The sequence below is a fragment of the Ursus arctos genome, chromosome X, assembly GCF_023065955.2.
Source record: "Ursus arctos isolate Adak ecotype North America chromosome X, UrsArc2.0, whole genome shotgun sequence".
In the NCBI taxonomy this organism is placed as follows: domain Eukaryota; kingdom Metazoa; phylum Chordata; class Mammalia; order Carnivora; family Ursidae; genus Ursus; species Ursus arctos.
The window spans coordinates 92,152,403-92,177,149 of NC_079873.1; the positions used below are offsets into that span (position 1 = coordinate 92,152,403).

Genomic DNA, 24,747 nt, shown 5'->3' on the forward strand with positions numbered 1-24,747 from the left:
GGCAGTTCTGTTCTGTGGGGATGAGGGGTGCTCGGCATCTTCCGTACTGATTCCACAGAGACAACCAGCACTGAGTTTTGACCAATGAGGTTAGACCTGGTCAAATGATTTTTTTCCTTGACTACAAGTCATTAATATTAATCCAAACTGTTCAGTGCTCTCAGTTCTGATCACTTGAATCTCGCCATACCAAAAAAAAAAAATTAATGAAAGTCAAATCAGACAATAATGGGATGCCTCAGACCAAAATGACATTAAATGTTTTTTTATTGAACAAAAGGAGAGAAAACATGGAAGTTGAAATCACTGAGCAAAAGCAGCTTCCCAATGAGGCTGCTATACTTTGTGCTAAATAACCTATGAATCGAGAGTATACAGAACACATCCAATATGCAAGTTACCGCAACAGCAAAGGAGAAGGTGTGGCTTACAGTTTCAGAAGGAAAAATTTGGTCAAGTGACAAATTTAGTTGCTCAAAATTTCTAGCCCTTATCCACCTAAATTCAGTAGGATTCTCCATGTGTGCATTCAGTATGTGCCTACTGAATTCCCATTTTAACGGAAGCTGCTTTTTCGTAGAAATTTAAAAAGATCTTTCACGTTTATTTGATAATGCCATTCAATTTTTACAATTTTGTATTTGTTATATGTAGGTGTGTGTATGTATTTATACACACTTTAGAGACCCCAAACCCTTGTTTCTAAGTAGAGGGGTCATGCTGTTTTTGTTTTTTTTTTAATTAATATTGGTGAATTTCAGTTATTATTTCTCCTGTGTGTCTGAGAAACTTCATATGTTTTCAGTGCCCCCACACAGACAGGTGGGCTGACAGGTACGTCAAAAATACGTCACGACAAGAGGGAGGTAGCTCATGCGCGTTGGCAACCTTTTGTCTATTGTTTCCTGTTGGAGCAAGCTGCCTCCCTTTGCCATCTCACAAAGATGAAAGGAAAACTTTTTACTTTGAAGCCTAGTTAGCACAGTTGTACGTTTACTATAATCCACCTTCGGGTTGGTTTATTGGGCTTTCTAATGTAAGATGACAAATACCTTATACCCAATGCACAGCATCAAAAAGTACTGAAGAAACATTTTATAGACAATATCTTGTGTGGTTTTTTTTTTTTTTTTGGTTTTTGTTTTTTGTGGTTTTTTTTTTTTTTTTTTTTTGTATGTTAAACATCGGCTTCACTGGGATACATTTCCAGAATGGTTTGTTACCACTTTATAAACACTCTAAGCCAAACAAACAGCACAAATAACATCAATGTTGTCTTTTTTTTTTCCAATATCTGTATCAATTACTGGAGGCTAATCCTAACACACACTACTAAAGGGGGCGCAAAAGAAGAGAATTGAGGACACGCTGCAAAGATAGGACTACAGCATCTCAGTTGTAGGGGGATGATCTTAAGGTGCAGAAAGGGGGGACTCTCTAGAAGGTGACGGTGTGGTTTCTTCGGGGGGGAAAACCGTGAGTGTACAAGCTCGGATGCCACCGAGGGACTCTGGGAGATCGAACACCTTATGCCACTCGTCTTTATCGGGGTCATATTTCTGCACTATCTCCACCATACAGCGATTATTCCAGGAATACCCACCGACCACGTAGATCTTATTTTCAAAGACCGCGACCCCAACATCACTCTGCCCCCTTAACATGGCAGCAATTGGGGTCCACTGGTCAAGGATGGGTGAGTAGTATTCACAGCTCAGGACATCATCATAATCACTTGTGCCTCGGAAGTGATTGCCGCCGATGACGTAGAGCCTCTCCCCCACGGTACACATGCAGTGCAGGCCTCTGACGGTGGTCATTGGCGCCTTCTGGATCCATTTGTCAGTATCAGGGTCAAAGCACATGAGCTCCTTTTGGAAAGTGTCATGAGTGATTCCTCCTAAAGAATGAACACAGGCATGAGGGTAGACAGATTATTATAAAGATGCAGAAGTAAATAAAAGGCTCTCCATCCTAGATCATCGACCTTTAGCCACCTGTTATGACGTCTGACGGCTTATTGGCGGTGTTATAAATGCCCTCTGGAAGTACTTTCTCTAGGATTAAAAATCCAGAGATTAACATTTTCAGCTTCTTAAAGAACAAAAAACCTAGCTTATGTTATCGCAAGGACTTTCTCAAGCAGAGACCCGTGGAATTTAAGAGGTTTTGCTGAGTGAAAATAGATTTGGGCCACTTTTTGAGTTGGGTCTGCAGTAAATCTCACGTACAGATCATCATGCAGTCTTTTTTTTTTTTTTAAGATTGTACTTACTTATTTGTCAGAGAGAGAGAGAGAGGGGGTAAGTAGGGGGAGCGGCAGGCAGAGGGAGAAGCAGGCTCCCCGCTGAGCAGGGAGCTGGATGCGGGACTCGATCCCAGGACCCTGGAATCATAACCTGAGCCAGAGGCAGATACTCAACCAACCGAGCCACCCAGGCGCCCCGGCATCACTCACTCCTCCTGCTTTGTGGCAGGCACTCCCTGGCATCTGAGCGCTGGGCTCGGGCATTTTAATTCCGGTTGCCCATTTCCGCACTTAGCACGTACGTAAGAATCTCTACTCTCCTTATCTCCTTAGCATTGGGACTATGAAGTCAAATAAATCAAAATGCTTTGAAAAGCTGACAACATTATGCAAATGGCCAAGCATATAAGAATATTCAGCATTGTTTGTTTTCGTAGAGTTTCTGTTGGGTGGGTGCAGGAAGGTAATGTCATCTGGGGCAGCACGGACACCTAAAGACTCCGAAAGCTGAATACATGTGGAATCTCGTATACGCCGCCGTTTGTCGATGGTCCACTGGGTCTGTATCGTCCACAGAGTGTATTCTGAGATCACATAGAAACCAGTCTCTACAAGGAAAGTATCACACTCTCTGTTCTGCAGATTAGCGAGAGAAGTAACGAAATTTTCAGCCGTGCCAATCAGAGTGCTACTATCTGGTGGCAATTACTGTTTCCTCTCTGCTTTTTACTTTTTTTTTTTTCCCTGTACTCTACAGAATTCTCAGGAAGCAAAACAGTGTTTTTTGGTTGGAGATTCAGCTCTGGTCCTATCCTGTTCTTGACCAGGGAGGTCATTTATGAAATACACGTTAGCTATGCCGAAGTGCCACGAGAACAATTTCATGTCATTTTTTTCCCCCCAGAGGATTTGGGGCTCTCATTATAATGACATAGCATCTACACGCATAGAATGGGTAGAGGGTGTAAATCATTGATTAGCGGAGCACATGACTTCCTGGACGGCTCTTTCAATATAAGACGTCCCGTAGTTGCTCATAAATTTAACACCCCAAGCCTGTCAATCATACACTCCAGGCCTTTCGCTGATCCCTCTTGATTACAGATTTCATAAGGCAGCGGCCCAGACCACCAACATCACCTTAATGCCTCTGTTCTCTAATAATGTAACTGCTGGCCTGGCGCCAGCGGGCTTTCAGAAGGGGGAGAATGTGTCAAAAGTAGACCACGTCAGGGCCAAATGAGAAGAAGCTGCCTAACAAAGGAAAATGTCCATATCGGAGGTGAAGAGTACATTGAAATGGGCCTCCTTCCTACACCGGACGGAAGGATGATTTCAACAACAGTTTGGGAACGAAAGTTGTTACTGGAACAAATGGTAGCCGTTTTAGAATCTGTTATCAGAAAAATACACGCCCATGTGGCCAACATATATACAGGTCATCAGCACAGAATGTTTCATGCAAGCACACCACAGCTGAGTCCCCTGATAATGCTGAGGAAAAGGGAAACACCTCTTATCGGTTGCAGCAAACGAGAGCATGTGTATCGGGAGCAAGCTTATGCACAGTAGAGTTTCTGTATTAAATAATGATATATTTCCTCATAGACTTGAGCTAAATGTAAGCTCAAAATGAATTGTCGCTACAGGGACTATGAATGGGGGTTGTTGAAGTACACGGTTTATTAGAGCACGGAGTATGGGGACTGAAAGGCAAGTTGGAGAAGCTGAAGGCTTTCCAGTTCCTTCCAAGTTATGTATTCACAGCACAACTGGTTTGCTGGTAGTTTTATGAACTTCTAGAATACCAAAGGCATCTATACGCAAATGCGCACATACAATATTTCTACTAAAATCACCACAAATTATATTTTGATGATCCTTTCTTCTGGATTATTTTTCTAGTACTGTATGGAAAGATGGCGCCATAAGTTAAAAGCGTATGTATTATATTAATTGCATCTGCATTATAATTGTTTACCTGAAATATACATGACTCCTCCATACACAGTCCCAGCATGGCCATAGTGGGGTTCACTCATCTTGGCAACGTAGGTCCACTCATTTGTTCTTGGATTGTAACACTCCACTGTGGCTGTTGTTTAAGGAGAAAAAAAAAACAGACAAAAAAGAATAATAATATTTAAACAACTGAACCATACCTATAACAGATATGAGATACTCTTTGGGGGTCTCTTTTTTTACAGATCGAGATTATATTACTAAGATGAACCATTAATACATTTTACATTAGACTAGAGACTTATGTAATAATCTGACACATTTCTGTCACTGCAGAAATTGCCAGGATTTCTTTTCATCTAGTATCTTGTTACATCTTTGTAATTTGATATTTCTCCCATTTCCAGGCTCTAAATATGTGGGAAGATGAGGGAGCCTGGGTGGCTCAGTCGGTTAAGTGTCTGCCTTCAGCTCAGGTCATGGTCCTGGGGCCCTGAGATTGAGTCCTGCATGGGGCTCCCTGCTCAGCGGGGAGTCTACTTCTCCATCTATCCCTCTTCCCCCCACCCCAGCTCGTGCTCTCTCTCTTGCAAAAATAAACAAATTCTTTATTTTTTTTTAAAGATTTTATTTATTTATTCGACAGAGATAGAGACAGCCAGCGAGAGAGGGAACACAAGCAGGGGGAGTGGGAGAGGAAGAAGCAGGCTCATAGCAGAAGAGCCTGATGTGGGGCTCAATCCCAGATCGCCGGGATCACGCCCTGAGCCGAAGGCAGACGCTTAACCGCTGTGCCACCCAGGCGCCCCTAAACAAAATCTTTAAAAGAGATAAATATGTGGGAAGATGAAAAAATCATAAGGAAGAAGAGAAGTCAGTTCGAGGCCCCCCATGCTGATCCACCATCTAGGAAACAAAGGGTAATAGATAGGACGGAATCTGAGGTTGAGAATGAACCTATGTGCATACGCGCAAGGCCTGGCGTATGTGCTGGCTGCATCTTGCTTTATTTCACATCCAGACTATGCACTAGACATTGGCAAGAATTTTCTACATTTCTACATTAAACCCAATAGTGTGTACATATCCACTATCACTGTAGCCAGTCACACTCCTACTAGGAGATGACTGGCAGCATGATATGAAGTGAAGATTTTTATTAGGGGCGCTTCCTCTCAGTAATAAATTTATCATCTTTACCATAAAGTATTTTGGAGAAGTGACCTCAACCTATTTAAATATCACTCTGTTATAACCTCAAGAATAGAACAATGACAGATAGAAAACGTTATTCCCTTCAAAAGGCAGAAAGAAATAGGGCTGTTCTGAGTACTCTGGTCAAAAACACAATGTCTAGGGGCGCCTGGCCAGCTCAGTCAAAAGAGCACGTGAGTCTTGATCTTGGGGTCGTGCGTTCGAGCCCCACGTGGAGTGTAGAGATTACGTAAATAAAACTTTAAAAAAGAAACAAACAAAACCCCACACAAAGTCTAGGTAGACTTGACAAGTTTGCACTATTTACTACAGATGCTGTCAGTTGGTAACCCGAGTTCCTGTCTCCCCACCCCTGCTTTTTTCTTAGGAACGGAACCACAGCACCGTACACGGAGCATTCAAATTAGCGGGTTCCCTTGAATCTGAGCTGACCATATGGTACAGTACTAGGCAATGGAAGGGAAGCATTCTACCGAGTGCCGTTCCATCAAGCTGCTGGAATACCTAACCGATGAACCACCCCTTGAACAAGATTCCCTATTAAAAAAAATAAAATAACGTGAGAACAGGCAAAACGAGAGAAGAAATGAGAGATGCATTTTGTACTCTAATCAATCATTTCATTTCTTCATCAGATTGACTCCGTGCGGTACTTATTTCTTGCCTAACGACTCCTACATGATACCACTTCTCATACCCCCTTACTGATTGCCTTTTGCAGTGACTTGAGCTTTACATTTTCAGGCTTATTTCCAAGGCTTGTCCTGTTCTCATTTTCATCTACTCTCTTGTTAGTTTCGTTCACTGCTTTAGGCCTGGACCCTAACCAGCTCTATTTCTTCTTCTTCTTTTTTCTCTCCCAACTCTATTTCTTCTAAATCCTTCCATTAAGTAGCCGGATCCTGCAAAATCTTTCCCCCAAATAAGAGCGATTGCCACAATTCATGACAAGCTCACGCTGATTACCCCGATACTGGTTTTGGCTACTTGTAGTCACCGGACATCTTCTCTCATGCTCATTTCCATTTGCCTTTAGCTCGACTTTCACTTAATTTCACAGAGGATCTAGGATATTGATTGGTACCTGGCAACAGCAAGGTAATTAATGGTAGGGTTTTAGCTGATAAAAAAAAAAAAAGCAGTCTAATCACACATCCTATCAGTGAAAGGGTTTTAAAAGGCTTCCAGAGATCATCTTTTCCATGTATTTGATGGCAAAGACGGGTTTTACTACAGTTCTATGCTTTCCTTAATGAAAAATTCTGCCTTGAACTTTGAAATTTCTAGAGTGTCACGGTCTCTCCTTATGTCTAATTCAATCTATTCTGATGGAGTTTCCATTAGTTTCCTCCTATTCTTTTCGGAGTGGAGCTATAGCACTTGAATAGCTATTCACTGTTCGTGATTATTAAAATTTTCCCATGTAGAAAGATAATGCTGTTCTTCTGTCAGTGAATTAATTGCATTTTTTTCCCCTAATAGGGGTTATAAGAATCCACCTACTTTCTCATACAGGAGTAACCTAAGTGTAAGACAGCTATTAACCACCAATAATATAATAATTACATAATAGTTCATCATCCCTCAAAACTTTTCTTCTTCGAGCTAAGCAATCCATATCCTTTAGCTTTTCCTATCATTTAGTATCTACTGTCAACCTCTAGACTGTCTCCATGAAGAATTGTTGTTCTCAGTAAAATCAAGAGTATTTCGTTTTAAAATAGAATACATCCGATAAAAGCGTACACACACACGTGTCCTTATTTTCCATAGTCACAAGGCAGTGGGACAGAGGATCACGCCGACAACCCTGATGGGGGAGGGGGCAAGGGATGATGCGAGGGACGAAACAGTGGTTCCATCGTAGTCTAGGAGAGGTGGGAATGGGAATGAACAAACTAGGGAAGTCTAGAATAGGGTCAGGCAAGTTATAGCCCATCAGCCAAATCCAGCATGCTGCCTGTTTTTTACATGCCCCACAAGATAAAAATATGAGTGGCTTTTACCATTTTCAAAGAGTCGGGGGGAAAAAATCAAAGGAAAAATGGTTTGGGACATATGCAAATCATACGGAATTCAAATGCTGGTGTTCCTATAGAAAGCTTTATTGGAACACAGCCTCGCCCATTTGTTTATAAATTGTGGTTCTTCGGCAATACAGCGGCGGAGCTGATGAGCTGTGACAAGATCCTGGGGCCTACGAAGCGGAAAATATTGACTTTCTGGCCCTCGACACAACTTCGCTGACCCTTATTCTAGAGAATCATCTTCCGTCACCTGGTTGCCTGCAATTTAAATTAGAGACCCTCTCCAATGTAAGAGTTGCATGTAGGGTGCTTACTTCACATGAATCATGAAAGATTCCTATTTTCTCAGGTGATTCTACTGGAGCCCAGAATCGGTCCCCAGGGATGATGTGGAACGTACTCGTTCTTTTCGAGAGTAGGAAAGGGAGGAACCCTGAATCACCACAGAGGGGCTATGATCTCTAGAATCTTAAGAGTGCCCGCTGGCGCTGTGTTGCTTAATGAAGAAAACCGCAAATCCATGAAGGGATATGGAGGCATCTGATAAATTTTGGTAATTTTATTGCACATTTATTTGAAAAAAATCTAACACGTTTTCTATAAGTTATTTCATTATGTGAAAGCTTGACTTATTAATATTTAACAGAAATGAAAGGTATCTGAGCTGTCATATTTCTCTTCAATATAGCAAACCTCAATGGAAGATCGATTTCTTCCATGACATAAGCTTGAAAGATGCCAGAAATAACTGACTTCTCTTTCACTTAAGTGACAGCTACTCTGAGCTTCACGTAGTTTCCAGTTGTACCTGGTGTCAAAGGAAAGCAGTGTTTCTAAGGAATTCGATTCCAGCAATATGCCAGGCTCACGTACACACCAGTGGCATCTTTTTGATGTACTATGGGCTTGGGTCCATCCATACACACTCCATGAAGGGATTTTAAAAAGCCAAATGCACTAAAATGATCGCAAATGTCTTGCAAATGCTGCCACTGTTTTCATAATTACATCTAGGAAAGGGTCATTGCGTATATGAAGAATAAATAATATACTGGTACTAATGAACCTAACTAAATCGTTGTGTTTTTAAGAAAAGATTTTACTTTTAAGTAGTCTCTACACCCAACATGGAGCTCGCACTTACAACCCTGAGATCAAGAGTCACATCCTCTACTGACTGAGCCAGCCAGGGACCCCAAACCTATTAAATTGTTAAGTGACTCTCCCATCGATCCCCGCTTGCCTGCCACCCCCTCCTCCCCCCTTCTCTATTGACACAGGCATGTTAATACGGCCGTGTAATCAGTTAAGATGGGAATGTGAAGTTACTGTAACAGACGTTCCTGTGTGTGTGTAGACGGTGTTCCCATAAAAAAACGTTTATGGACCAGGAGAAATGTTAAAAACCCAGCCTCTGGCGGGAACATTCAGGAATATAAGCAAGAGTCTCTTTAGGACCGAAATCTGCTATTGTGCAAAAACCATGGGTCCAAGAAAACTGGAAAGGTCAAGTGACACATATATAAAGAGAAACATTATTAATAAAGAGAATTCAGAAGAAGTCAATAATACAGAATGTGACAAGATAAAACAGTCTACTTCTTGCTCCCCTGTGGATCTAAAATAGGAGAAACCCAAAGGAGGTGGGGTGGCCTGAAGGTTCTCGTGCAATTAAGATCCAAGATTTCAGTGTACTTTAGCAAATCAACTGATTTTCTAAAAAAAAAAAAAAAAACACCCTTTCAATATATTTTAACTTCAAATCTTTACTACAGACTGGCTTTGCTGGGTATGCCAATTTTAAGGCAAAGAGTCATTTTCTACAAAAGCGTACTCACTCATAGATTATACGAGGTAATTTCAAAGGGAAAAATGTCATTGGCCTTTAAACGGAATTAGAGTTGTTTCTTGGTATTGAGGTTTGTGTCTATATTACCACCATCTATGTATTTGTGAAACATGCAGTTTACAAATTTAGATAAAAATGGGCCTCTATTTACCATCTAGAGGGGTAATCATTTTTCAGAATATTCAAGTCATTATCCTCAGGTTTAAACTCTGGGAGATTGTGATTTTAAAACCTAATATATAATCAAATAGTTATTATGTATTAGGAATAGCTCGTGAAGGTATGCTTCTCTTGCTTCTTTTTACTTTCAAACCGAAACACAGAAGACTATCTTTAGCAAGAGATGCAGGGTGTGATTTCTGAAGGGTCACGAGCAAGGGAGGCAGCCACGTGCCCAATGACGTAGTCTACTTCTTGATCCCAAATGAGTATAACACGGCAAGAGCTCAGGAAAAGAGGGCCTCTAGCTTCTTGGTTTTATGTCATGACTCTCCTTGGCCTGAAGATGATAACGTCTCAGAAGAATAAGGCCTCTAGTTAATAGGAGGAATGATATATTGAAAACTGCATATTAACAGGGGTGATAGCATCAAGAAGCAAGCACTGACTGCAAAATCGGAGCTATTTCCCTTGAGGAAAGAAGTTCCGAAATGACCACTGCCTGCCAGGACTGATGACCTATAATTTGTAAACTTGTAAAGATGATCTTATATCAGTGATTTTACCAAGAAAGCGCCAAATCACTAGTTGCAGCTTTTGAGTATTTCCAGACACCCTCAATTTAAAATAGTATCACAGCATGAAAATGTGTGTGGGTTGAGTGAGGAGACCTGAAATGACAATTCTACACTAAGGGTACCAATGCCTCAAATGTTTTTGAAAGTCTGATTATTAAAATATATTGGGCAATCTCTGTGGTTCATGATAATGACACCGAGTCCAACCATTTGGAGAGCCCGGTCTTAGAAAAAAAAAATCACTGTGACAACAGAGGCAAAGAAGAACTGTAGGTAGGAAAGATCAGTAACATTAAGACGTCATTAACGAGAAAGGGCTTGATCAGCTGGAGAGTGTAAGAGCAGAGAGCTGTTGGTTTTGCCTCCAATAAATAGCTTATTCTTAAATCCATTAAGCTACCAAGAAAAAGATGCCAATAACTACTCCGAATTTATCCAGAGCCAAGGCCAATATTTCCCACTTCCCCAGCATTACAGAGCCTGGAATACTGGTCAACTACAAAGACTCTATTCACCGCAGAATAAAAGAGGGGTGAAAAAAAGAGGCCAAATAATGCAAGGTGTGACAGAAAAATGTGGTCTTCCTGATTTCTTTTTGGACAGCTATCTTACTCCAATTTCACCTAAAATAACAAAATTAGTGTTCATTTACATAGCCAAAGTACTGCTCTATGTTAACTGTACTTGTGACCAATCTTCGATTAGGGAGACAAAAAAGTGGCCATCTAATAAAGCTTATGAGAGCAGTTTACACTGAAGAAAACTGTGTGGCATTTCACTAAGAGTGAATGATTTTTTAAAAGATTTTATTTATTCATTTATTTATTTGAGAGAGAGAGAGAGCAAGAATGCATGAGTGGGGGAAGGGGAAAAACATAGGGAGAGGGATAAGCAGACTCCCTGTTGAGCGGGAAGCCTGACGCAGGACTCGATCTCGTGACCCTGAGATCATGACCTGAGCTGAAATCAAGAGTTGGACGCTTAGCTGACTGAGCCGCCCAGGTGCCCCAAGAGAGAATGATTTTTAAAACTAGTAATCACAGATCACATTACTCACAGTAAATACATTTTGGATAATATTGAACTTTGTACATTTAATTGACAAAGAAAACTATCTTACTATGTGATCTAGGGTCTAGGATAGGGTAAAAGATCATGTAAAAGAAGAAACGATACCAGTCAGGCCTCTGTAAGGAAGGATTTTAACCTGTACAGTAAAATGTTATGTGGGTGTTTAAAAATGGAAAATAAGGAAACATGCCAAACTTCTGTCCGAGATCCTATTAGAATTGAAATTAGCAGAATATACTTTGTAGTTACACTGTCAAGATGAAAACCATATATACTGCCAAATAAAATATTCTGCAACATACTGATATATTCCTAAAATATAATTTGTACTCTGGCCAACAATATAAATCCGGATTAGGCATACAGATTGTCTCTGATATTTCCTAAGAAAAACAGTTTAAATGAAACCCTAGCTACATTTTTGTCTTTAATTTTACGGAACTGCTTATTTTATGATTTAACGAGAATTTGGGGGTAAAGAAATTAGTCTCTATGCTTAACATAAATGCACACACTTACGCAGTTCGCCAGCTGCATTTCTCCCACCGACTGCATACAGATATCCTTTGAGGGCACTTAGGTGGAAGAAGGTGCGCTTTTCGTTTAAAGACGCAACCTGCATCCATTTGTTGTAGCGAGGATCAAATCTGAAGACTGTATCGACGGCCGTTTTTCCTTTTGTGTCATAATTACTCTGTCCACCGACGACGTAGAGGAAATTTCCAATGACAGCAATGCCATGCTGGTATCTTGGGGCATCCATGGGGGCTAACGATTTCCATTCATGGGCCTTTTCATCATACATGCGCAATTCCTTGCTGACAACCAGCTGCTGCCTCAGAACTCCTCCTAGTGTGACCAAGTGAGTGGTGTCAGACCGAATGGCAGTCCTGTCTGACTGCATCACTGGCTGCATATACGGCATCATTTGGTAATTGCTGGCTTCCAAAAGGAGATTCACACAGGTATTGTCAGTTCTCATGAAATCCACGGTTTGCACGTAATTAATGAGCTCCTGCGGTGTCATCAGCGGAAATCGTATGTTCTTCATTAATTTTGCAGCAAAGTCCATCCGAGGCTCTTCTAGGCGTAGCCAGCGACAGGTAGCCTTAAAGAGCTCAAGTTCAGTGCAATGCTTAAGGCTATTACTGGAAAGCACAAAGGCAAGACGCTCGAAAGGGAGTTTCAAGAACTCCCCCGTGCTCAGCAATGCAGGAAAATTCTTCAAGACAAAACTGTTGACGTATTTATCCACTTCTGTCAGATTGTAGGTGTTGGCAATCCGACCAACTTCGACACAATTGTCCAAAGTGACCTATTAGCCAATAAAAAAAAATTAAAATGCTACCAATTTCATGACACTCACATCTGGATAACATAAATACCTGTTCTAGAAGAAGAGTAAACTAAGCTTCTTACTGTCCATATAGATGCAAATTCAAATTCGTATCTAAATACATCAATAATGTAAAGAGAGTTCACAAACCACCTTCACCTAACCCAAGAGAAAGGTGACTAAAAGAAAATTATCTACATCACATCAACAAGAGAAAGGATAAAAACTCTATGATCATTTCAATAGATGCAAAAAAAAGCATCTGACAAAGTACAATATCCATTCATGATAAAAACCCTCAACAAAGTACGTTTAGAGGGCACACACCTCAAACCCAATAAAGGCCATACACGAAAAACCCACAACTAACATCACACCCAACGGGGAAAAACTGAGAGCTTCTCCCCTGAGATTAAGAACAAGACAAGGATGTCTACTCTCACCACTTTATCCAACATAGTACTGGAAGTCCTAGCCACAGCAATCAGACAAGAAAAAGAAATAAAAGGCATCCAAATTGGCAAGGAAGAAGTAAAACTGTCAATATTTGCAGATGATGTGATATTATATATAGAAAACCCTAAAGACTCCACCAAAAAACCACTAGAACTGATAAATGAACTCAGTAAGGTCACAGGATACAAAATCACTACACAGAGACCCATTGCATTTCTATATACTAAAAATGAAGTAGCAAAATGAGAAATTAAGAAAACAATCCCATTTACAATTACACCAAAAATAATAAAAGACCTAATAAACTTAACCAAGGAGGTAAAAGCCCCGTACTCTGAAAACTATAAAACACTGATGACAAAAAATTGAAGATGACACAAACAAATGGAAAAATATTCCATGTTCATGGATTGCAAGAATAAATATTGTTAAAAAGTCCATACTACTCAAAGCAATCTACACATTTAATGCAATCCCTATCAAAACACCAGCAGCATTTTTCACAGAAGTAGAACAAACAATCCTAAAATTTATATGGAACCACAAAAGATCCCGAAGAGCCAAAGCAATCTTGAAAAAGAAAAACAAAGCTGGAGGCATCACAATTCCGGACTTCAAGTTATATTACAAAGCTCTAGTGATCAACACAGTATGGCACTAGCACAAAAACATACACGCATCAATAGAGCAGAACAGGAAACCCAGAAATAAACCCATGATTATACAGTCTATTAATCTTTGACAAAGGAGCAAGAACATGCAATGGGAAAAGGACAGTCTCTTCAACAAATGGTGTTGGGCAAACTGGACAGGTACATGCAGAAGAATGAAACTGGACCCCTTACACACACCATACACAAAAGTAAACCCAAAATGGATTAAAGGCCTAAAAGTGAGACCTGAAACCATATAAATCCTAGAAGAGAACACAGGAAGTAATTTCTCTGACATCAGCTGTAGCAACATTTTTCTAGATATATCTCCCGAGGCAAGGGAAAGCACAAGCAAAAATAAACTATTGGGACTATGTCAAAATAAAAACTTCTGCACGGCAAAGGAAACTAATATGATCCAGTAATTGCACTACTGGGTATTTACCCAAGGAATATGAAAACACTAACTTGAAAGGATATTCGCATCCCTATGTTTATTGCAGCATTATTTACAATAGCCAAACTATGGAAGCAGCCCAAGTGTCCACCCATAGATGAATGGATACAGAAGATGTGGTAAACACACACACACACACACACACACACACACACACACACACACAGAGGAATATTATTCAGCCATAAAAACGAATGAAATCTTGCCATTTGCAACACATGGATGGATCTAAAGAGTATAATGGTAAGTGAAATAAGTCAGAGAAAGACAAATACCATCGGATTTCACTCATATGTAGAATTTAAGAAACAAAACAAATGAACAAAGGAAAAAGACAAAACAAAAAACAGATTCTTAACTACAGAGAACAAACAGATGGTTACCAGAGGGGGGGTTGGTTGGGGGGGATGGGTGAAACAGGTGATGGGGATTAATAGTATACTTATCTTGATGAGCACTGAGTAATGTACAGAATTGCTGAATCACTATATTGTACACCTGAAACTTACATAATACTGTTTGTCAACTATATTGGAGTTAAAATAAAAAAGTGGCCAATAAATATTTATTGAATATTGAAAAAATTTTTTAAAAGTACCAAAATCAGTAGAAGTTACCCTAAGAAACAACGTTATGACTTGATTGTGGCCAAAATAATTCCTTTTCTCTTCTTGAAAATGTGTGTTTCCTCCCTCAAAAAATACTAAATGAAATTCTGGCTAAATGGAAATTTTGGAAAAATAGAGGGTTATTCTATTATGGTTCACCTTAATCTACTTCTCAGTCATGATTCTTAGAAGTTACATTGCTAGCAGATCCACAAACAGAAAGTCTCGAATACGGGATCTCTAGATTTCTCTTTCATGTAAACAGTCATGGTTCCTTACTGTGATTCACTCTGATTCCTTCAAAAGTTATTGTTTCTGATGAAGGTAACTTAATAAGGCAATTATTCCTAGGGTGAAGTTATTTTCACATTATTTATGTTAAAACACAAGGAAAGGAATCACTTCTGTGAGGACTGGAATAGGTGTATCTCCATCAAATTTACTCATGACATAGTCAATTTCTGGTGTCTATGATGACGGCTTGGCCATTCTCTTATTCCCAGCATACTCTAGCTCTGCCTGGAGTCAAAATGAGCCTAGAAAAGTCTCCCCTGCACAGATGACAATGTAGCAAAAACAGAAAATAGGAAAAGGAGACAAGTGATGGAGCGGCCCGTCTTCAGCAAGAGCTCTTTCTGATGCTTTCATAACTGGTCAAAAGTGAAAACAGGAAAATCATATCAGCAAATATTATGCAAGGAATAAATCACTGAAACAAGCCTACCATAGAAATACCTATGTGTGTATACAAACACGCAAGCAAGTCACAAAGGACTCAAATGTTTTCTCTTAATTTTCTCAGTGTGTGTGTTCACGTATGTCACGTAAACGCCACTAACGCAACTGCATTGTTAACAGATTAGCTGCTGATTAAGAGAAAATCGGCTAATCCTTGCATTATTCGTTTATTTAAAAGCTGAAATGAGACTAAAATAATTACTCCTCTGCATAAAATATCAGCCCAGTTAAGACATATCATCACTGAAAGCTCTAAGGTTCAGACACACACAAGGCTATTTTCATAGATTGATTACTCAGGAAGAATTGGAACAATTTTAAGCGGCTGATTTGCTTTACGGGAATTGCCAAAAAAATTTTAATTGCTTATTATTCTTAATAGCTATATATTTAAAAAAATGCTAAAACAGAACGGCAACACAAAAGACATAGGAAAAATGAATTAACAAATTAGGGGCCTTTTGAAATACACAGTTTCACACCGCTCAGTACCTTGGATTTCTAATGTGGTTAATAAAAAGTGCATTTCAATCCAATTTTAAGCATGGTACGTTGGCGTCTCATAAAAGTTTTCATCGTGTAAATGAAGTTACAGGGAATTGCCAGTTGCCCATATCACCTCGGGTGGCAGGAATTAGTGTCTGGGGTCATGAGTCCACTTTCTGAAGCAGGAAAGAAGTAGCCTTTCCCCAGAGCAAGTGTAATTTGCGCTTTTGAACACATTGACTAGTATGGATAAGCAAAAGTTGATGAGAACACACAAATAATTATTCCCAAGTTTGCAGATTCTCACCCTTATGGATATGCTCACCAATAAAGCAACCAAAAATGGGTACTTCAAATAGGCAAAATGACACTATCAGTTTTTGGTCACCAGATGTAAGTTTAAATTTATAGCATTTAAGACGAATAGAGATAAAAAAATTCAAAACCAAACTGTGTAATTTAGGAATGGGATCAAGGTATTTAGTTCTTTCCCCTTTACCCCTTCAACTTCATCCAATAAGAAAACAAAATAACAGCATAAAAAAACCTACCTTTGATTTAAGGGCTTTTGGAAAATATCTCTATATTGCTCAGAGACAGATATACAAAATACAAAAGACCTCGACAGACCACCTAGTATGTATAGATAGCCGCCTACTCTTTTCTTAAAAATCACCCGAGAAAGGTATTTCATAACCTCTCAAATTGTCATCTTCTTGACGGAGGGACTAGCATTTTCTATACCCCGTGTACAACAGGTACCACACTGTGGGTATATAACAAAGGTTAAACACTCTAATTATCAGCAACATAAAAATTAAGGATGTGACGATAGATAAAGCTAAAACTAGAATACATTTTGAATTAATATAAAACATTACTAGACCTTTAATTTTAAAATGAAATTCGGATAAAAATTATGTAATAGAAAATTAGTTGAAGCGTGTGTCATCAAGGCTAAAACAATTAATCATAGATTGTGGGGATTATAGAAGCAAAGCCTAGAATAACAGTTAACAATATAAGCAGGTCAAAATGATGGAATAATGGTAAACGATTTTGGACAAATACACGATTATTCAATTATGGCTCATTTTCATCTACCTCTCAGTCATGATTCTTAAAAGTGCTTCAGTTAGCATATACCCAAACATTTAGCCTAGATAGTATTAAATAACGGATATGTTAAGTAATGTAACGCTTAACAAAATTCATGTATATATTAGAATACATTACATTTTGAAATATAAAACACGAAGTTTAAAGGTTATTTGAAAAAAAAAAACCAGCTCGTAAGTAGAAAGAGCTCTGATTTCATCTGCATATACAACCTGGCCAAAATTCCAAAGAAGAGTTATTACAGACATGAATTCAAATATGTATTAGTGTTTTAAAGGAGAGAGAAGTGAAAAAGGACAAAATTTCTCAACCACTTATGAGAACCAATAAAATTGCTTTTAAAATAACCAAGCGCACATTTGAGTTTCCTTGATATAAACTATTATAAATTATTCTATTGTAATCAAACAACCTTCCTCGGTCACCCTAAAGGCAGTTCCAGTCATCATCATTTTCAAAGCGGCATTCTCATTAACACACAGTTCCTCGCTGCTGCTATATTCGGTTGTTCAAATCTAACTCACGGTATTGTAAAGACAGGTTTCATCGGCAATCTGTGATGCTATTTTGTTGAAGATCAATGTGTTATACGAATAAACTTCCACTTAGGAAAAAAGCAAAAACAAAAATGAGTATCTGCTTTTGTACGCTCAAGGAAAATGCAAAGACTAAGAAGGTAGTTGGCACATTTGGGGGGGGGGCCCCCTCAGATAGTCAATGCACCAAATTCTCCTTGGTGATATCTAGTTTATTAAAACGGCAGCCTGACTTCACGTACAACCGATGCGGAGAGAGAGAAAGCGTGTCCACAGATTGGGAAGAAATCAAATAAGCTACTGTGGCCGGGGGGAGGGCAGAGGATGTAAGAGGCATCTCGTCCCGGGCCTCCTTCCACAGGTGGGAACATCACAGGACACAGGGAAGGGTCCTTTCGGGAAGGAGGACAAAAAGATGATGAAAAGCCAAAAACTCTTCTGTCTCGGTCTTCGTCTCTCTTCAAATTCTAACTGAAGACTACTGATGGCGCGTCTCCGGCTTGGGGGACCCAATTGTCTTACTGCTTTGCACTTTGAATGCGCCATGATAATGCATTCTAATGGTCATGGGAGAATGAATAGACTGGAGCCCAGGCTGGGCCTCTTCTTCCCCTACAGAGTCCCACACGGCAGATGGGCAAGAGCGTGGTGGCCCACGGTCTGGGCACCAACTAATAAGAATAGATGTTCAACCATAAGCAACCAGTATCTGGGTATTACTGAATGTCTGCCTTGACAATATGGAAGTCAGCAATGGCTTGGTTGGGGAGGGGAGGAACAGCTTCGATTCATTGTGAAATTATCTGTACCAGTTTTCCTCTGATTTGCATTAAACCTCCCCAAAGGCAAAAAAAAAAAAAATTATCTGAAAAGACATGTTTGTTAATTTTTATGGGCAAATCCAATTTAGATCAAACAAGGAATGTGAACTATAATTACGATACAGGAAATTCTGACATCAAGAACATTCCCAAAGCTTGCTGCTGATATCATCATTGACTAGCAAAAGAAACTGTCTTTTTTTCTTCTTCTGATTTCCTTCATTTTTCCTTTGAGAGAACTCCTTTTCTCTGCCTTTTGTCTCTCCTACATTTGCACCTCCTTTCTTTTCCTTTTACTTTAAAGATTTATTTACTTTGAGAGTGAGACAGAGAGAGAGAGAGTGGGTGGGGAGGGGCAGAGGGAGAGGGAGAGAGAAAGACAAATCTCAAGCAGACTCCCCACTGAGCGTGGAGCCCGACGTGGGGCTTGATCTGGCGACCCTGCGATCACGACCTGAGCCGAAACCAAGAGTGGGACGCTTAACCAACTACGCCACCCCGGCGCCCCCTCGCCTCTTTTGTTTTCCACTGTCTCCAATTCCTTATTACTCCCAGTCACCTCAGTAAAATTTCTCTACATTTCATCGTGAGCTCCCCACCCCAATCAGTGAAAATAAATGCACAAGGGGAACCAATGCTATGCATGCCTCCAGGAAAGAAAAAAAAAAACCACACAACTTAAAAAAAAATGAGTTTAAAGAAAGGCTACAGCACAATGGCATCTTCACTCTCTGATTAAATATGCTTTTATATAAAAAGAAAATGGTTTCTTGCTCACCTTCATTCTGGTTTGTTTATTCTGGATAATTGTATATTTAAATTGTAATATTTCCAGTTCAATGACCAACGTCCTCCCTCAGCAACCTTATGTTAAAAAATTGGGTTTTGTGGGCTAGCCTGTAATCCTCCATAACAGTAATTCCGTGGGGCGAATGCTAGATGTTACAAATTCCCAATAGCAGACAAACGATAAACAAAAATCTTAACCACAACCTGTTGGTGAATCAGGGGATGGCTGCACAGTATTTAGCACGCTGTAGTTACACAGTGTCATGGAGACGAAAACAAATTTTCCATCAACTCCATAATACAGGAGAGTGAATGTTTTTAGTTTAACCTATAATTTTACCTACTCTGCTCTACGTCCTTGCTGTTGTCCCTCTAAATCCATTTCATAGCTCTCTTTTCTACACCGGGCAAGAAAAGTAACCTAGCAAGAACGAAAGCACCAGCTCCCATAAACTATAATACTAATTTACACGTTAAGAGAAAAGCATTACTTCGAAAGATGGCAAAGTTGGAGGGGGGAGTGGCTCTTGTTCTATGGAGCCTGATGCTCTGTTCTAGAACACTGGGGCTTCTCCCTGACCCAAGGTGAGGGTGGCTTTAGTATCGTATTTCAAGTTATCATTCAAGGGGCGCCTGGGGGGCTCAGTGGGTTAAGCATCCGACTCTTGATTTTGGCTCAGGTCATGATCTTGGGGTCATGCGATTAAGCCCCGGTCGGGCTCCGTGCTCAGCAGGGAGTCTGCGGGAGATTCTCTCTCCCTCTCCCTCTGCCTCTCCCGTTTGCACTCTCTCTCTCTCACTCTCTCAAATAAATCTTTAAAGTTGTCATTCAAAGCTACCATACAAACGCTTTGTGACTTACTTGCTCAGCCACATTTTCACCTACACAAATGAGGGGGGACGGGAGAAACTACAGCTGTACTGGAAGCTAACTCTTCTTCCTACAAGCTCAAAGCCAAGTAGTCTCTTGACTATGTGAAGTATAATCACACCCCATCATTAAAAACATAAACCTATTTGCTCAAAACCTTAAAACATGAGATTGTTCTATTTAAAAATTATCCATAAAACTTAGCTTGTGGGAGAACTCAAAACAAATCTACCTTTGAAAAATACACTATCTCGAAACTTCCAGTTCTTATAAGTAGAAAAGACACCCAAGGGCTACTCTTTTGCCTGATCCACTCGACCGCTGAGAGGGAAAGAGGAAATAAATAGAATAAGGCTGAACATTTAACTAAGAAGTGGAACGCATGAAAGAAGGATAAAGGAAAAGTTGGATTTTATATAATCCTTAGGCTAATAATCTACCAACTGTTCTTAAAAATTATCATGAACTCTGAGATGGACTATTTCCACAGTAGAATCACGGAGACATAGCCTCAGCAAACAGGATGAAAGACAGGCAAACAGAATGGTGCTAAGAAAAGACGTGTTTCCTCAGAGCTCATAAAAAGTTCTAAAACCAAGAGAGGCAGGAGTAAACTATACTACAGGTAAGCCTCTTCTCCGTTAGAAATGGGTTTTAGGATGTCTGCAGAGGACACTAGAAATGAAGAATATAATCTTTAAGACAATATTAAGTGTTCATAAAAATGAAGAAATTTCCAAACAGGTAAAACACACAGTTATAATAAATGTTCCAAACAGGTTAAAGAACCAACATTCTAATTACAGAAAAGTTGTCACTATTGCAAAATGTCTGTAATGTCATTTTTAAATAAACTTGTTTTAGAGTTTTCTAGAACAAACTTGTTTTCTAATACTGTTACTTTGACCATTGTATGCTTTTATGTCTTTTCATGAATCATGCCTTATTCCATTTGGTCTTTTTCTTTCAGGTAAAGGAACAGATCACAACCAATATCTAAAGTTATAAGTACTAAATTCTGGTATTAGAGAAGAAGTCGACAATAAATTATTACTAATGATCGGTTCCAAATAAACCACCACACTGTACCTAGTTTGGCTCAGGATGACCATGTGTTGCTGAGGTCAGTGTAAAGCAATGTTAAGAGTCTAGAAATGTAAACATTAAGTGTTATTACTAAATTAATTCTTGGACTTGATACATTTAAAAAATACATGTAATTCAGTTCATTTTTTTCTTGAAATGAAGCTGTCACATGATATCGGTGGCACAAAACTAGAGGAGAGATGCTTATAGGTCCTAAGGGGAAGGACCTAGTGTGATTAAATTAAAAGGAAATGTAGTGCTCCGATTCAGTAATGACGACAAACAGTATCATGGGAAACATACAAACTTCATGCGAGCTATTTATACGACCGCAAATAGGACAATACAAAACAACGCTGTAACACCACACTGCCTTAAAACCCTGAGAACTAGCAGTTAGTTTAAAAGTTTTTGAATAATTGTGAGACAGTAGTCTGAGTACTTTGAAATGGAAACACACCAACAAAACACATTTTCAATAGTCCAGTCAAATGAGCTGTCGGCTGACTTTGTAAGATAAGGCATAGCTTATGAATAAAGTCACTAAGGACGTGTTCTCTTGAAACTTAGGGTTTTAAAAACGGGGCTCCCAGTTTAGTAAACACAACTTTGAAAAAGCCCAACAGCAATTATTTGTCAGTATTAAAACTGGTATGAGGGGCGCCTGGGTGGCTCAGTCGTTAAGCGTCTGCCTTCGGCTCAGGGCGTGATCCCGGATCCCTGGGATCGAGCCCCACATCAGGCTCCTCCCCTGGGAGCCTGCTTCTCCCTCTCCCACTCCCCCTGCTTGTGTTCCCTCTCTCGCTGGCTGTCTCTCTCTCTGTCAAATAAATAAATAAAATCTTTAAAAATAAATAAATAAAACTGGTATGAATTTAAACCAGTTATAGAAAAATGTATTATCCACTAATTTAATAAATTAGAAAATATACCAAAATTTACCACTGCCATAATTTTCAGTCACAAAAGCAAGCTCTATAAGCTCTAGAAATCTTCTTGGCAATATTTCCTTGCAACCAAAGCATTTCATTTCCCAGAGGTCAATAATTTAAGGGTCTCAAATAGGGCAGTGCCTTCGGGAACCACATGACTGCTAAGGAGTTCACTGACTGGTAGTTGTGCCCTCTCCTATCTCTTACAAGAGGCTAACAATGATTTAGTGGGTGATGTGTTTCTATGGAATGAAGACTTATATCTTACAGGCTGTCACGTAGGTATTACTTCTCAAGACCTAGCTCCCGTATTTAAGGAAGAAAAAAAAATTCCTGAGCCTGGTTTAAAAGACTTCACAGAAGTTCAGATTATGTTTTCATGGAATCCCATTTAAGAAGCCTGCCTGCCTAAAATCATGAAAGCAAACAAAACCAGATTAAAATATATAATATCAGTAAACAGGTTAACATACATATCGTTATCAAACACGGTTACCATCTGATGCCATGGGATTTCACGGAAGGCTTTTAGGAAATGATTCTGTTCTGTAAAAAGGCACCTGTACTGTTTCCCTCTCAACCGAGTTCCAGAACACACACTAGCCGACCCCTCTCTCTAATGGCCAAAGCGTCACATGCCTACATAACAAATTTAGCAGTCTTTCCACAGGCTACAACAGAGTATATGGCAGGAAAAGATCTGAAGATTTGCAAATGGCTTACCCCAGATATGAGAAATACTTTGCAGAAGTCCAAAACCGGCAGAATCTGAAGAAAACTGGCAGCTTCCAGTGTGTCTTGAAGGTTGTCCATGTTGAGAGAGAGCTTCGCAGTATAAATGAAATCGATAATTTTCCTTAAGCCGACTTTGCTCACACCATGAAGCTTAATGCACATTAAATCTTGTTCTTTCATTCCACCTTAAAAACAAAGACATTCAATTAAATGCGGGTGGATAATTTAATTAAGGTCAAACTCCCTTCTCCCGCTAATTAGATGCAATCAAATCAGGGAAAAGTTTTATTCTATGTAAGCATTCATGTCAGAGTCAGACTTCTGCGTATTTTACGGTTAAAAGAGAGGACTTAAAAAGGAGTCTCTCTATACTAATGGAAGTCGTATATAATGCGAGTGCTTCCAAAATGTTCTCCTGTCACTTCACATCTTTTGATGGGTTAAAGATTGTCTTAGTCGGACCTAGAGTCTCTGGTAGAGCATTCGGATGTGTATCCGGAAAAGAGAAGTGGTGAAACAAAAGTGGACAGAAGTGTGAAAAAGGTACACACATTTCCCAAGTTTCAAAAGCGCCACCTACAACTACACGTACCGGGTGTATATTTCTTTTGAAACGGTTTCTTCTTGGAAAGACACAGATCAAAAGAACTGAATTTCACCTTAGAAACAAAAATATGTAAGCATGCATTTTTCCAGATTGTTTTAACGGGGTGCAGAGTTTAACAAGCCAACCTACCTGTGAACATAGCCTTGAAGTAGTCACTAGCCGAGGCCATCATGACTCTATGCACAGGGAAGGCGTCATCTGTGTCACCTGGCATCAGGGTCACATCACAAAGCAAACCTTCCAGTCGAAGCTGGTCAAAGCCCTGCACCAAGAACAAGAGTTGAGCCACTAATCAAGGTTAAATGGGTATGCAAATTTCTGCCCGCTAAAATTCTGTTTATATATTAATGTGGGTTTTAGAACATAAATCCAATAGAATGATTACTCAGAAGAAGACTGAACAACTTACTTGATGTGCGACTATATTTAATTCACAGTTGGAAAAGGTAAAAATAAGACTAATTTAGATTAAGAGCACATGTGGAAAGAGTATATGCATTCACTTATTTATGCAATTATTGGCTTTATCTTATTTTGAAAAGAAATTACCATGTATGCTTTCATTTCCCCATGTGCAGAATTAGGGTGGTAGATAACATGCTTTCTGTAATAATATATTTATAGTTCTTCTAGAGTGCGTTACGGACACACCTTGTTTTTTTAGTTTTGGGGTTTTTTTGCTTTTTAAGGATTTATTTATTTGAGAGAGCGAGCGAGCACAGGGTGGGGGGGGGGCGAGGGGCAAAGGGAAAGGGAGAGAGAGAATCTTAAGTAGGCTCCACATCCAGCACAGAGCCAACATGGGGCTCCATCTCACAGCCCTGAGATCATGACCTGAGCTGAAACCAAGAGTCAGACACTCAACCAGCTGAGCCACCCAGGCGCCCCTAGTTCCTACTGTTTGTTGTTTGCTTGTTTGTTTGAGAAAGAAAGGTATAGAGGATCTGTGTTAATTGCAAGATAGGAGTTCCTTTCTACTAACTAGATTGTTCCATCTCTTTGAGAATTAGGGATTGTCTCAGATATCCTTATACTTGGTACATGGCTGCTGCTTGGCCAGTTATCTTTCAGGTTTCAAGTTTGGAATTTAATTACCTTTGGAAAAAAGAGCCCAGGTAGCTCTGACATAGGACATAATTGTCCCCAAATGCCTAAAGTTCAGTGGAGAATTAATAGGCTGGCACCCACAACTTAGAGGATGGACAGGGCTCTTGCGATAAGAGGGAGTATTGGTTAGCTCTTCCTCTCGCTCCCATGGTGATCCCAACGTATGACAAACAGGCAGTTGTTCCTTTGGTTTATTCTTGGGAGAATGAACCATTTTAAGATAACAGGCCGGTAAAATGCACAAAAAGCAGACAATATGTAATTTAATACAGAGGCTCAAAAATGAAGATTTTAGCAAGAT

At 39.6% G+C, this 24,747-nt stretch overlaps 1 protein-coding gene across 10 annotated transcripts in view; it reads right to left on the minus strand.

The window, feature by feature from the left end:
- Positions 1 to 249: 249 nt before the first annotated feature.
- The window catches only part of KLHL13 (kelch like family member 13), a 282,631-nt gene continuing 258,133 nt past the window's right edge, over positions 250 to 24,747 (minus strand). For all 10 annotated transcript variants that reach the window (XM_057313772.1, XM_057313774.1, XM_057313782.1 and 7 more), the window contains 5 exons: positions 23,469 to 23,601; positions 22,721 to 22,917; positions 11,629 to 12,424; positions 4,230 to 4,343; positions 250 to 1,900 (listed from right to left, as the gene is read on the minus strand). In XM_057313772.1, the coding sequence (XP_057169755.1) occupies positions 1,413 to 1,900; positions 4,230 to 4,343; positions 11,629 to 12,424; positions 22,721 to 22,917; positions 23,469 to 23,601 (1,728 nt within the window). In that variant the 3' untranslated portion in view covers positions 250 to 1,412. The remainder of the gene's footprint in view (positions 1,901 to 4,229; positions 4,344 to 11,628; positions 12,425 to 22,720; positions 22,918 to 23,468; positions 23,602 to 24,747) is intronic.